A 13,643-nucleotide genomic window follows, 5' to 3' on the forward strand; every position below is an offset into this window, starting at 1 on the left:
GGGTTTTTGCACAAAGAAGCCGTGTGGACAGGTTTTTGTGCGCAAAAATCCCATTTTGCGTGAGAGCCTTATGCCTGTCTGGGATAGGCAAAAACCCCTTGCTCAAAAAGAAACAGCTGAAAATATGCTAATGAGATCATGACTTATGTTAATGAGTCCCTCATTAGCATATTTTCTGCCGGAAGAACTGGCAGTGAAGATGAAGCCTTCCAATGTGATGACACTTCTTAATGATTGTGCCCTTGGGTAGCACAATGATGGGAGTATTAGGGGTCATCTACAAAGAGCAATGATATATTGCACACTATTTGGTCCAGGACAGGAGTGGGGAACCTGGGGCTTGGATGCAGCCTCTGGCTTTCCTAGATCTGGCCCCCAAGGCTTAGGGAGCCCCCCAGGATTGGAGAGCCCTCCCTGGCACTCCAGCCTCTGCTGCCTCACCGTAGGACTGGAGCAAATAAATCTATTAGGCTGGGCACCCTTAGGCTCTGGTATGTGAGGAGAATGTAAGGAGTGTCTGTCTCCTTCTCAGTCAGGGTCCAGGGGGTTGGGTTTTTTGTTTTTGTTTGTTTGCTTCTGTCTTGTGTGCAGTCCCCGACTGATTTTTTTTTGGGGGGGGGGGGTGAGGGGGAGAGGGAGAGAGGTCGGTGACCCCAACCCAAAAAAGGTTCCCTGCCACTGGACGAGGTAAGCACTTCGGAAATCACACCCCTATACTGCACATGACTGCACCATGTGAACATTTGCTTCGATGGGCAAGTTGATGCACTTGTCAGTGCTTGGGTAAGTCTGCTAGTTTTACTGTCTCTCCAAATATAATAATTGCAGAATTTTCTCAGGACTACCTTGTGCTGGCTGAAAATGGGAGCTCCAGTTTAAATTTGTTTTTAAAAAGCATTCTTCCTTATAGATCCCTGCAGGCCTGCACAACACGGAAAGCGGCGAGGACCATATTACTCCTAAGAAAACAGCTGCAGGCCACAAATAGGGATGCTCTCCCAAAAAACACCTAACACGTGGGCTAAAAATTTTTGTCGAGACCAAAAAAAAAAAAAAGGCGTGTCTCCACTTAGCCACTTGGCATTTGTCTCTCCTGCACCCTGTCCCTTGGTGCCTTCCCCTTTCTCCTGACCTGCCTCCCTCCCCTCAGCACAAGCCCCTTTCCCTCCCCCCCCCATCTGGCTTCTGCCTTCCAGTTTGTGGGGCTGCCGGAGCCTTTTTGAATCCAGCGGTTGCCGGCCGTGATGTCACTACACCATGTCACATTAGCGTCCTGGTGCCTGCCGGTGTCCCGCCCTCTGGCTCACGCTCTGCCTCCTTGCGCTGGAGCTGCATGCAGGTAACCCGGCAGTGAGAATCACCGCACTTCCCCCTCCCCAGCGGCGCTCCGTTCCTCTGCCCGGTTGGCAGATTGGATGGAGCCATGCCGCCCATAGTCAGCACGGGCCACACAGTGAGCCCCTGCGGGCCACATGTTGTGCGGGCCACATGTTGTGCAAGCCTGTTCTACTGCATGTTTTAGATAGCTGTTAAAATATCAGTGAGCCACTTCTGGTCCCACGCTTTTTGCCTGCTCTTTTTAATTGACTTGTCTTGTGGAAACCTTGGCTCCAGAACAGAGCCTACCGTAACTGACTGGTAGCATCACAGTGGCAATTTCTGGACTCAAGTGGATATCAAGTAGAGCACAAAATTGTATAAGAAGCATATTCATCTTACTGCTATACTCTGAACAACTCATTACAACCCTCAGTATGCTGGAAGATCTCATTCTCTACAGTGTTACACGATTGTCATAAACCCAGTTTTCTAGTCCCTGGAGAGAATATGCCTTATTCCCATGAATAGACTTATTGAAGCTTTAGGGAAGGGTTACCGGCTAGAGCCCCATATTGTTAATGTTCAGAGCTCTTTGGTAACTTTCTGTTAGCTATCTGCCATGAGTCTGGGGGCTAGATGATTCTGGCTCTGTTTTAAAGATTAAGAAAAACAGTTGCCTGAATTTTGGACACTTTTATGTTCTGATACCCAAACCAATGTCCTTTAAGATTCAGCAATTACTGTTTTATGTATACAAAACATGAACCAATGTCAGGAATGGATTTATGCTGTTAAAAATTCATCTATTTAGCGAATGCATTGAAGAGCGTATTTTTAAGTCAGTATAATTTTGTCCTTCTCGTAAAAGCAAAGCAACACTTTTTTTTTTAAATGAAGGAAGGAAGAAAGGAAATGAGACTACCGATTTCATAAATGGACACAAAACAAGGCATGGGAATGATCCAGGGCCTTGAAGATGAGGCACAGGATAATTTTGTGTGCAATTTGAGGAGCAATGATTTTTATAGTGGCAAATGGTCTATGTTAAGATATACACAAAGCAGTGATGAGGTGGTGGATCCTCTTGGTAAAACTTGAAGAGAAGCAAAAGATTTTTTGTTGTTTTTTAATTTCCCTTTGATTTTGTTTGCCTGCCTGCAATTGTAGTAATAAAATGTTAGCATCAAGAAATTTGTATTTTAGGAGGGTTGCTTTTTCAGAAAAGGCAGATCCGAAGCAAATTTTTCTGAACCGTCAGTTGAGACCTGTGATTAAGTATTTCAACATTGCCTATTTTTGATGATGCTTATTTCCATTCCCGTTCTTGTGATCTGATGATTAACCCAGTGAAGTAATATATAATCATTTAACCTTCCCTTGTCTGTATTGCAGTAGTCACAGGAAATCTATTCCCAAACCAAAAACAAATCATCTTTGATAGCAACATAGTGAGTAAAAAAATACTGTTATGTTAGGGTGAATGAATCATAGTAGCGGGGAGGAGAGGAGAGGAAAGTCTAGATTCTTTAATTTTGGGGAAATATGGTTTGCCTGTAAGTAGCTGAACTTTGTGTTTATTTTAAAGTAAGAAATAGATTAATTGTTTTATTAAACACTAAAGAGTGTATTAGAAAAGAAAATGTTCCCAACATCAGTCTTTTGTGCACATGTATTGTGAAATAGGTAAAAGTTGTGAAACTAATGATTGTAGTGTCTGAGAAATGAAACTTATGAGGGTTTTTTTTATTATTGCAGATGTTCTAAAGAATTGACAAATTAAATTTGAGGAAGCAATAAAGTTTCCTGCATTTGTTTCCATTAAAATAAACTACTAAGCACTGCAGTCACATAACTTTATAGTGATCCTAACCTGTATATTGCTATCAATATGCTAATGTAGCTGTGATTTTATTTTAGTTTGGTGTAAAGTATAAAGTATACAGATCATAATTAAAATTTGTTTGTTTTTTTTACTTAAAATAATGCTGTCTTTAAGTTTTTATTTTAAACAATGAGAAAAAGGGAGTATCTTAAACTGAAAATAGTTGACACTAAAAGTAACTACTAGTTGTCTATAACATGAAATATTTTACACTTAGAACTGAAAAAAGACTAAAATTTTATGAAGTAAAATTAAACAAAAAACTCTCCCAAAATCCATAAAATAAGAGGTGATCAAGGGGGGGAAAAACCAGTTTGAAATATATTTAAAAAAAAAAAAAAAACTTTGTACTGCTGTCCTTAGTATTTGTAAATCACGCTTTCTGAAATGAAAAATATTTGCTCCACTGTGGAAGAAAATATTTTTAAGTTAAGGCGGACTGTTCACTTTTTTAATTGTTTGTACCCTAATACAATCACCTACATCTTTAAAGAATAAGTATTTATATTTTAAAAGGGTAGTTAAAGTAAAATGTTAATTTATATTTGTTACTTAGCATAGCCTCAATATCTATATGTAATTTAAGTGTATTATAATTATGTCCTATAAATGTTTTGCTAAATGTTAGTTCATGGAGCTTTTGCTAGAGGGTTTGTTTCAAATTCTAACTCATAAACATGGAACAGTAAAATTTAAATGCGATCTACTTCTGTTGTAATATAGCACAAACCGGTTTGAGTAACTGGATTTTATGTGTTTATAAAATTATTTTAAAGATGTATTAAACCTTGTTTAATATAATACTGTGTAAAAGCTGTATTCATTTTTTAAAGTCACTTTAATTCTATGAAAATTGTGAAATCATCGGCAAAATAGGAATTGAAAGTGTCATGGTCATATCCAGTATTGTTATAAAATACATAGAGCAACATCTTATGAAATTTCTATGCAGAAGGCAGCATTTTCTTTATTTTATCATTTCCACAAAGATGTACATTCTGTTTGTTGAAATAAAATGGTCTTTTTAATAATAGGCTTTTCCCAGGATAGCTAAAATTGTCAGCAGGTATACTTTCAAGACTGTATTGTCACATTGACCTTCATTAGGCCATTGGAATGGCTTTTTTTCCCTCTTTAATTTGTGTTGCCCTTACTGATTTTTATTGGTGTCTGTGTGATCATAATGAAATTTTAAAAGGGTTTCACTTCCTTTCTGCTCATGCTTAACTGAAGTTAACCTTGTGAAAGTTGTGTGTGTACTGAGCAAATGAGATCCTTACATATGTCACTTCTCCTACAAGTGCCTTTACATTAAATTGATGCTGATTTGTTTTCAATTAAGAAATAATTTTGAAGGCATTTTAGTATGAGAAGCAGCCACTCAGGCTAACCTGTTTGACATATGTGACGTTTTGGGTTATCGTAGTTGATAGATCAATTGTTATTTAAAGCCACAACTTGCAATTAGTGACTAAAATATAGGTAATTTGTGTAATTATTGTTTAACAAGCTTCATTCTTTAATGCCTTGAATTTCCCTGCTTGCTTTATCCAGAAAGGCTGACAATACAAAACCTTTTAACACCATTTCCTATAAATGTAAAAATGGTGGAAAGCACCGATAATCCTACAGTAGTTTGTCAATATGTCTAAGAGAAATGTCTTAAACTATATGTAAGTGCATCCTTAACTTGCATAATAAACTGCTTCTTTCTCAGACTGCATCTGACGAAGTGGGTCTTTGCCCATGAAAGCTTATGCTCCAAGACATCTGTTAGTCTATAAGGTTCTACAGGACTCTTTGTTGCTTTTGCAGATCCAGACTAACACGGCTCCCCCTCTGATACTTTCTCAGATTGTTTTCTGCTGTGAGAGTTCAAAGCATATAGATGAGAGAGTAAAAATATGCAACACTTATACTTTCGCAAATTTAAATTTTTAGTTCCAGTCCCAGTGAAGTCACTGGGAGTCTTAAGATTTTAACGGGGGCAGGAATGGACACTGGTTTGTAATCTACTCGTGGTTTCAATAGCCTGTAAATTTAAAGTAGGAAACCAACTGGAAGTAGTTTTAAATATGTAACTCCTTTATTTGTCAATAGAATGTGTAGATAGTGAGTTGAGAGATGCTATCTAAGAGAAGTTATTACTATTCATATAGCAAAAATTCCCCCATCTGTTCCATGAACTCCAGTGGTTCACAGAGAGTTCCCTCTAAGGTTCACACCTGGACAGTCTCACATGAGGGAATGAAGAGCTGCCCACCTAAGTGGGGGCTCATAGATGTGACTCTGCTATTATATGCCTAAACCCTTGTATGCAAGGTGAGGTTGTGGCGTTGGGGGGGAAATAGGCAGGTGGGAGGTGGCAGAGGGGTGAAAGGAGATGTGTGGGGAATTTGGGATGTGGATGGCTGCAATGGCCAGAGAAAGAGGGGACCTTCTCCAGATCCAGAGCAGCAGTTGCCAGGAAGAGGTGGCCCTACTTCCTAGCCTCGGCTCTGTGGCTGCTGTGCTTGGAGACAGATCCCTAGTGATATTAAAATGTGTTGTGTGCTTTTAATTGTAAAATAAAAAAGCCCTAATTATTATTAAGGGGTTTTGTATAGAGTGCTTTTATCCAAAGCGCTTTACAGCAGTTAGCTAACAGTACAAACAACATTTGGAAAGATCATTAAGTGATCTGCTGAGACCCTCAGCAATTTTCAAGAGGTCTGTAGGAAAAAAAATTGAGAAACACTGCACTAGAGCTAATGAAATAGAGCTTTTGGATGGGCACATTTTTTAAAAAATCCACAGAAGCACTCAGTGCCCCATTATGAAAAGTATTAAAATACCACTCTTTTGTTTTTCTGTTTTCTTTAATTTGTAGCATTTATTTTTATTTTTGTTATTCCTGATTTGGAAGGGTTGTAAAAAGTTTAAACAGAAAATTTCAATAATTGCTCTTTCTACAAAAATAGGTTCTCCATTTAGAATTTCTTTCTCAACATATGAGGCTCTCATGAAGTACAACTGTTGTGTGGATTTTAATGGTGACCTAATTGTTAGAACAATAAGCTTTTCACAGTCAAGCAGGTATATTTAAATTTAAAATTACCATTGCAACTCAAAGCACTTAGTAAATTATTAAAGATCCTCCAAATTTTTTGTTGGTTAAAGTGTCATGAATGGATTTTATTTAGTTTGAAGGAAAGATGGAATGTTATAGAAAAGATCTTCATAACAAAAGTGACTGATAAGTTGTTTAAATATTTAATTTTTTACTTAAAAAATATGCGCACATGTGAATTGCATCCATTTGTTTAATGGTCTTATTAATGAAAAAAAATTCTGTTCATATGCGTTAGCTTACAATTGTGAAGGTTCTGTTATAATAATGAGAATAAATTTGAAAAATACATAGGCTGAATTACCATCTAGCCATAAAGAGAGAGGAGATTTATAATGAGATTGTTAAGCAGGACACTTGCTATGAAAGGTGTTGTTGTCTAACAATCTGTAAAAAAAATATATATATATAAAATCTTTCTTTTGATAAAATCAGATCATTTTATTAACAAGACTTTCCCTACTTTTAAGCACTCTAATATCAAAGTATTCCCATTTTATACTGTAGTTTGATCGTGGATCTACTTAAACAGATCTGTTTTAATTTGAATTGCAATATTCCAACAGATTTCTATTTTACTTCCTACATTTACATAGAATTAATTCTATCTTCAAGAGATGACATTTTATACTAACATGGATTTTGCTGTCTGTTTGATAGTGACCTACACTCTTAAGTTAATTATGTCAAACGTTTCTCTGACTTTAAAAATCAGTGTGTAAATAGCACATTAAATGACAAAGCTATTGTGTTTTGGATGACTGAAATCAGTACTTTACAGTCTTTTATTAGTGATAATTGTAGCCATGTTGGTCCCAGGATATTAGAGAGACAGGAAGGGTGAGGTAATATCTTTTGTGGGACCAGCTTCTGTTGGAGAAAGAAGCAAGCTTTTGAGCTCCACAGAGCTCTTTAGGTCCTGAAAAGGACCTGTAGAACAGCTATATGTTGCTTGAAAGATTGTCTCTCTTTTACCAACAGAAGTTGATCGGATTAAAAAATATTACCTCACCCACCTTGTCTTTTTATTAGTGATAAAGTGTTTAGATTAGATTAAGGCAGGGGTTCTCAAACTTTGTGATACTGCGACACCCCCCCCCCAAATTGCTCGTGACCCCGCATGGGGTCGGGACCCACAGTTTGAGAAACATGGGATTAAGGCACTCATAGGAGATGAAACGGTAACAGTTCACCAGTATCATTATTGCAGACTTCAGTCATTTAAATGCATTATGGCTCTAATACAGGGGGAATATAGGCATAATGTTGACATGATCACCATCTTCACTGCTTTTTAAATTCCAGGGGTGAAATCTTAGCTCCGGTAACGTCAGTATGGATTTTGTCATAAACTTTGATTGGGCCCATAATCTCAATACAGATTGAATCTCTGTAAACCGGGACTCCCTAGTCCTGCAACATCGGTGGTCTGGCAGGACCACGGACATTCCAGGATCAGGGCGTCTGGCTGGAGGGCTGGCTGCCCAGCTCCCCTTAGCTGGGCTGCCCAGCGTGCCACATCTGGGGTGCTAGGCACAACCCAGCGGGGCTGCCTGGCAGGGCCAGGAGCCCAGTGCATCAGGAGCTGCGCTGCCTGACAGGGCAGGGAGGAGGATGGAAGGACTGGCAGGGTTGAGAGGCTGGCAACAAAGGGGGAGCTGGGCAGGAGGCCAGCAGCCAGTCCAGGACTGGGCACGCTGGTAGCAGGGGGGCCCAGGTATGACCTCCCTGGTCTGCAAAATCCCTCATCCGCGACCAGGGTGATGGACCAAGGAGGTCCAATCTATAGTTGTAGCAACCAGGAGCACATGTTGTTAGTGACCCTAGTTCGAGTCTTTCCATTGTGGTTGATGCATGAGGTTATATGGAAATACTGTGTGTGAACTTGATATTCTGAAAGTGTCCTCTACCATCTGCAAGACACTGCTGATGGTCTTGCAAGGATTAACCTCTTCTGCCTGTATGATTAGTAGTGCAGTAGTGGCAGCAGCAACTCCAGGGTATGAAAGGGAAAATATACTAGGGACTATTATTCCATAAGAGTGATCTTTACCCATGTTACATAGGTTGGAAGAATCCTGTCTGCAAGAAAAGCTAAAAGCCAGTAACAGTGAATGTTCACAATTTCAAGCTGGCTAAACATGATGAATATTTGGTTCACTGACATGTCAATTTTGCTTTCTTGTCTTAACAGTTCTCTGATTACTCACTCATAAAATACAAACTTTAGAGGGCAGGTTTGAGAATATGAAACTATAGTTTATGGTGTTGAAATATGCTGTCATTTCACGTCCATCCTTATTAATGCTCTGCTTCCTTGTTCCCAGGACTTTGCCTCCCGAGCGAAACTGGCTGTCCAGAACCTGGTGCAGAAGGTTGGATTCTTTGGCATTTTGGCCTGTGCTTCAGTGAGTTAATTCCAATAACCAAGTGTGGGGAGGGGGGAGGATGGGGAAGGGTCGTGGAAATGTCAGTAATCTCTGTTGAATGTATTACTTACCTGAAGTGAAATAACACTAAATTGCGCATGGCTTGGCCTTCTTTTTAACAACCCAATTTTAATCTTCACATTCATCAAACAAGAACTGTTGTCTGTGTTTGGGGGGGAGTGGTGGTGGTTATTATTTGTGGTAGCACTTGGGAGCCATAGTCATGGACCAGAGCACATTGATCTAGGAGCTGCATAAACAAAGAACAAGGATGGCCCCTGCCCCAAAGAGCTTAGGGTGCGTCTGCACTGTTATTTTGAAATAACAATGCGAGCATCTACACAGCCATTCCGTTATTTCAAAATCATTTGGAAATAATGGATGGCTTATTCCAAAATCTATAAACCTCATTCTACGAGGAATAACGCCTATTCCGAAATAGCTCTTTCAAAATAAGGCGTGCGTAGACGCTCCACTTGCTGCTAATTCGAAATAGCCCTTCATCAGGGCCATTATTCCTCTCTAATGCCTCCTGGGGCTCTAAATCGAGATTAGCACGTTTACATTAGGGGAGCTTGCCTCAGACTAATTTTGAGGCTTCCTTGCAGTGTAGACGTGGTATTTCAAAATAAGCTATTTCAGAATAACTATTCCAGAATAGCTTATTTTGAAATAGCCGTGCAGGGTAGACATACCCTAAGGCTGTGTCTAGACTACATGCCTCTGTCGTCAGAGGCATGTAGATTAGACACATAGGCAAAGGCAAATGAAGCCCCGTTATTCCTCGTGGGATGAGGTTTACTGGGGCTGCTGACAAAGGGCTTTGATGTCGGCAGGGGAGCGTTCAGACTAGCGCGCTGAGCGGACAAACAGCTGATCAGCTGTTTGTCAGCTCAGCGCGGCAGCCATGTAAATTTAAATGAAGCCGCGATCCTTTAAATCGCAGCTTCCTTTGCCTTTGCCAAAACAACAAATCTACATGGCTCCGTCGACGGAGCCATGTAGTTTAGACGTACTCTTAGTGTTTTGTGTCCTTTAATGCCTCGACTCTCAAACTTAAAATGGAGGTGGATTAATGAGGCAGTGAGAACAAAACAAGGGAGATGCGCACGGTCTAGAAAAACTTTTAATAAGTCTAAGAAAACCCCAACGCTGCACAACTCAGGGCTTCCCAGGAGTTTCTGAGTAGCTTGTTGCTATCCATAAGATGCAATAATTAAATATATGATAGCGCTTGTTACAGGGGAACCTGATGCCTACTGTGATAGCGCTGCTTCCTAAGACGGGGAAAGATTTATAGTCCAGTGTGCCTCCTTTTGAAGTTTTCAGCAGAGTAAACAAAGTTGTCCTTAAAGGCTTGTTTTATAAGCTTCTCCTTTATAAGAAGCAGCAGACTCTGCACTATCCTATATAGGTTTTTCTAATGCAGGCACTTGCCATTCTGTCCACTATTAGGGATGTCACCATGTAATCGACTACACCAGGGGTGTCAAAACTTTTTTCAAAGAGGGCCAGATTTGATGAAGTGAACATGCGTGAGGGCCAACCATTTTGCCTGACATTCTTTGAACCATTAAAATTAAATGCAAATTAACTATTTTATGCAAAGTTTATTGCAAACGGCATACTTTTCATTTCGTCACATGGATGACAAATCTAAACAGGTGTTAAATCACTCTGCCTTTCATATCTGAAGGCCAGATGAAAAAAAAAATCCAGGAAGCTGAAATATATGTCAGGAACATTGTAAAGTACATTACATATTATTGGTAATAAAGGTTGTCTGTCAACTTTTAAGTTCAAAAAATATGAACAGGAACATAACACCAAGTATACATGTTGTGTCCAAATATATTTATAACTGATTTAGACCAACTGACATTAACTGAGATTTTACAATGTATTCATCTCAATACATATGGATTCGTTGGGGGCCATAAAAGATAGATATTGCCAAATTACCTGTGGGGCCGTATTAAACCGGAACACGGGCCGCAATTGACCCGCGGGCCGGACTTTGGACATGCCTGGACTACACAATTCATGGATAAGCCTGGGCTTATCGATTAATCTTGTCAGCTACGTGCATTTCCAACATCCCCTTGCTGTCTCTCTATTCCTACTGGCCACTCTGGGTTGCTGCTCTGTGCAATGTGGTGGCTGCCTGCTGCCCAGCTGGGGAAGGGGAGGTGACCATGGCTGGGTTTTCTCTCAGGTGGCTACTGTGCTGCGTAGAGAGGCGATGCTTAGCAGATACCTTCAGTTGGTGAGAGAAGCAGCTCCATCCTGCTACCTCTGCTCCCCACCAAGCAGGTTCCCCCCCAGCACTGGCTCAGCAGTGCTGCCTGCCCACCCCTACCGTCTGCTGCCTCTACCCATGCTGCAGGGGCAGGGGAGGCTGACGTGAAGCAGCCTCTGTCCGCATCAGGTCTGAACTCCCTGCAGCCTGTGGACAAGAGGCTGCTCTGTGGGATGCAAAGTAGCCACTGTCCGCAGGGAACTCCGGCCTGCCGCCATCCCACACTGCTGCTTCTAAAGAGAGGCAGCAGCATGAGGCAGCAGGTGGCCGGTCTGTGCCGGGAGCTGGTTTTTGAACTGATACAGAAGCAGTAGCGCAGGATGGCAGGGGGCTCCCCGAGATTGGGGCCAGACAGTGCTCGACAAATAATGCAATCTACTCGCCCGTGGCGAGTAGATTGCAACCTGGAAGAGCCGGGTTCGGGCGATCTGTGCATGCACAGATCTCCGGACAGCGCGGCTGACGAGTGGGGCTCACTGCGGTTCGGGGAGTCCTGGGGCCAGAGCACCACAGGCACTGTAGAATAGTCAAGTAACTGATAAGAATTCATGTAGTTACTCAACTATTCAGTTACCTGATATCTAACATCACTACCCTGTGATGGGGGAGTAAGCAGGCCTGCTGCTTTTATCTTGCTTCTCCAGATAATGAACCAGTTCTTACTGATGGGGGATTCATCACAAGGCACCTGTATCCTGGTTTGTTATGGCTGGTTCAGGGAGTACCCAGGGATCCTGATTAAAACCTTGTTTTCATTCTTGTGGAGTACTGACCTATCTGTGGTGTGTGTTCTCCACACGTCTCTGTTTTTAAAATAAACAAGAAGAAGGAATAGAAATATTCCCCCAAAACTCCCCATACGAAACCCAATCTGATTAAAATAATCACTTGCAGGGATTCCCCAAAACGTGCCCACAGCCGATTCGTTCAGCTCACCTTGTCATAAGGAGCCTGAGAGAGCAAATGGACTAAGCAATGGGAGTCCATTGCAAAGTCACAGCCCTCTAGCAACCTCCTGTCTTCTAAACCATGGGTCTCTCGGTTCAAGCACCTTCACTAATGGCTATCGTGGTTCTTTTCCATAGGGGAAGCAAAAGTAGCAATGTGTCAAACTAGGGGTGTTCAATATTGGTTAACTGGATAGTTGATTAACCTCATGAATTCTTGTCGGTTACTGGACTACTCTATAGTCCCTGGGGGCAGGCTCAGCAGCTAGTGTGCCCCACTCCTGAGGAGCCCCTTCCACTCCATGCTGCTGACTCTGTATCAGGCAGCAGCGCAGGGTGCCAGGTGGGAGCTGGTCCGTAAGGGGAGATAGTTTAAAAACTAGCTCCCCTTGTGGACTGGCTGCCTGTCCGGGCGGGGGAGGCTGAGCTCCAGGACATGGCGTGAGCCGGAACTGACCCAGGCTTAATACATTTTAAATGCAGAGCTTCAGTAGGGGTAGGCCCCAGACCCAGCACGAGCCAGAACTCAGCTGGGCTGCTGGTCAGCCTGCTAAAAAATTTACTAGTGGGGGTGTAGAGCATTAACCTGTATGTTTTTTCTTATCAGTTAATCGCCTACACCATTACATCCCGATCTCAAAACTTGTAGGGTTTTAATCTAATGCACCATGAAAGCAAACCAGAAGTTAAGGAAATAGGAGTTGTTTTCTCCCCACTGTAGACGACAGATGTGATTATTGGTTGGGGGTGAATTGCATATCCCAGTTGGCACCTGTTGCCATCTATCTGCGCTGTTCGTGAGCCTAGTTTCTTTATTAACTTCCAGGACGTTAGAAGTGGTGAATTAAATTAATTGCTTGTCAAGATACAGCACTTAAATTTACTTGCAAAATAAAAATTGTAATTTCTGGCATGGCCCTAATCTGGTAGCTGTTAAACACTTTCTGATTTATTAAACTTTTGAACTGCCTAGTGTCACTCTAGAGTGTAGGTCTAGATCACTGAGCCGAATGATGCTCTTTAAATTGCTCCCAACTAGAAAGCCGTTAGACTGCATCATTGTTGGGGCTGATTCATCATTCTGTAATCAGTCTCTCGTGAGACATTACTGAATAGACTCACTTGTTTGCTTTGTTTAATGAGAAAAACAATGTAAAAACGGCAGGGATTGGAGCAGTTGGACTGGATGAAATGTGGATATCAGGAAAACAGGAGAATGTGTAAATATGTGGCAGGATGCTTTTGCTTAATGTTCGGTCATTTTCTTACTGTGATGCAGTAAAATGCCCCTAAGCTGGTATTATCTTAAATGTGAGAGAGCCTATCCACTCAGTCTGCTTCTGATTAATAGTATGGTATTTGTTTTCATGCTTATGAAAATTCCGGATGACTCAACTATATGCTAAGGATGTAAAATGTTATCTTTTTAAATTTTGTGTATGAAAACACTGACAGCATAATATGAATTGCTCTTGGGCAGTGCTTCAGGGAAGGCATTGGACAATTCAGGGCGGCATGTTTTATTGCTCAGGTTGACCAGAAATCGTTGTACACAACCAAGATTCCTAACATTCTTTTATTCCCATCACAGGCTCCCTGAGTGCCATTGTCTCATCCCACTCTATTTCAGGACTCCGTGGATCTCTGTGCCCTCTTC

General features: G+C 41.4%; 1 protein-coding gene across 3 annotated transcripts in view; it reads left to right on the forward strand.

Annotated features, from left to right (window-relative positions):
- The window catches only part of VMP1 (vacuole membrane protein 1), a 98,537-nt gene that overhangs the window by 61,423 nt on the left and 23,471 nt on the right, over nt 1–13,643 (forward strand). For all 3 annotated transcript variants that reach the window (XM_075904703.1, XM_075904706.1, XM_075904705.1), the window contains one exon: nt 8,639–8,719. In XM_075904703.1, coding sequence (XP_075760818.1) covers nt 8,639–8,719 — 81 coding nt within the window. The remainder of the gene's footprint in view (nt 1–8,638; nt 8,720–13,643) is intronic.

This window comes from Pelodiscus sinensis, chromosome 21, assembly GCF_049634645.1.
Source record: "Pelodiscus sinensis isolate JC-2024 chromosome 21, ASM4963464v1, whole genome shotgun sequence".
Taxonomy (NCBI): domain Eukaryota; kingdom Metazoa; phylum Chordata; order Testudines; family Trionychidae; genus Pelodiscus; species Pelodiscus sinensis.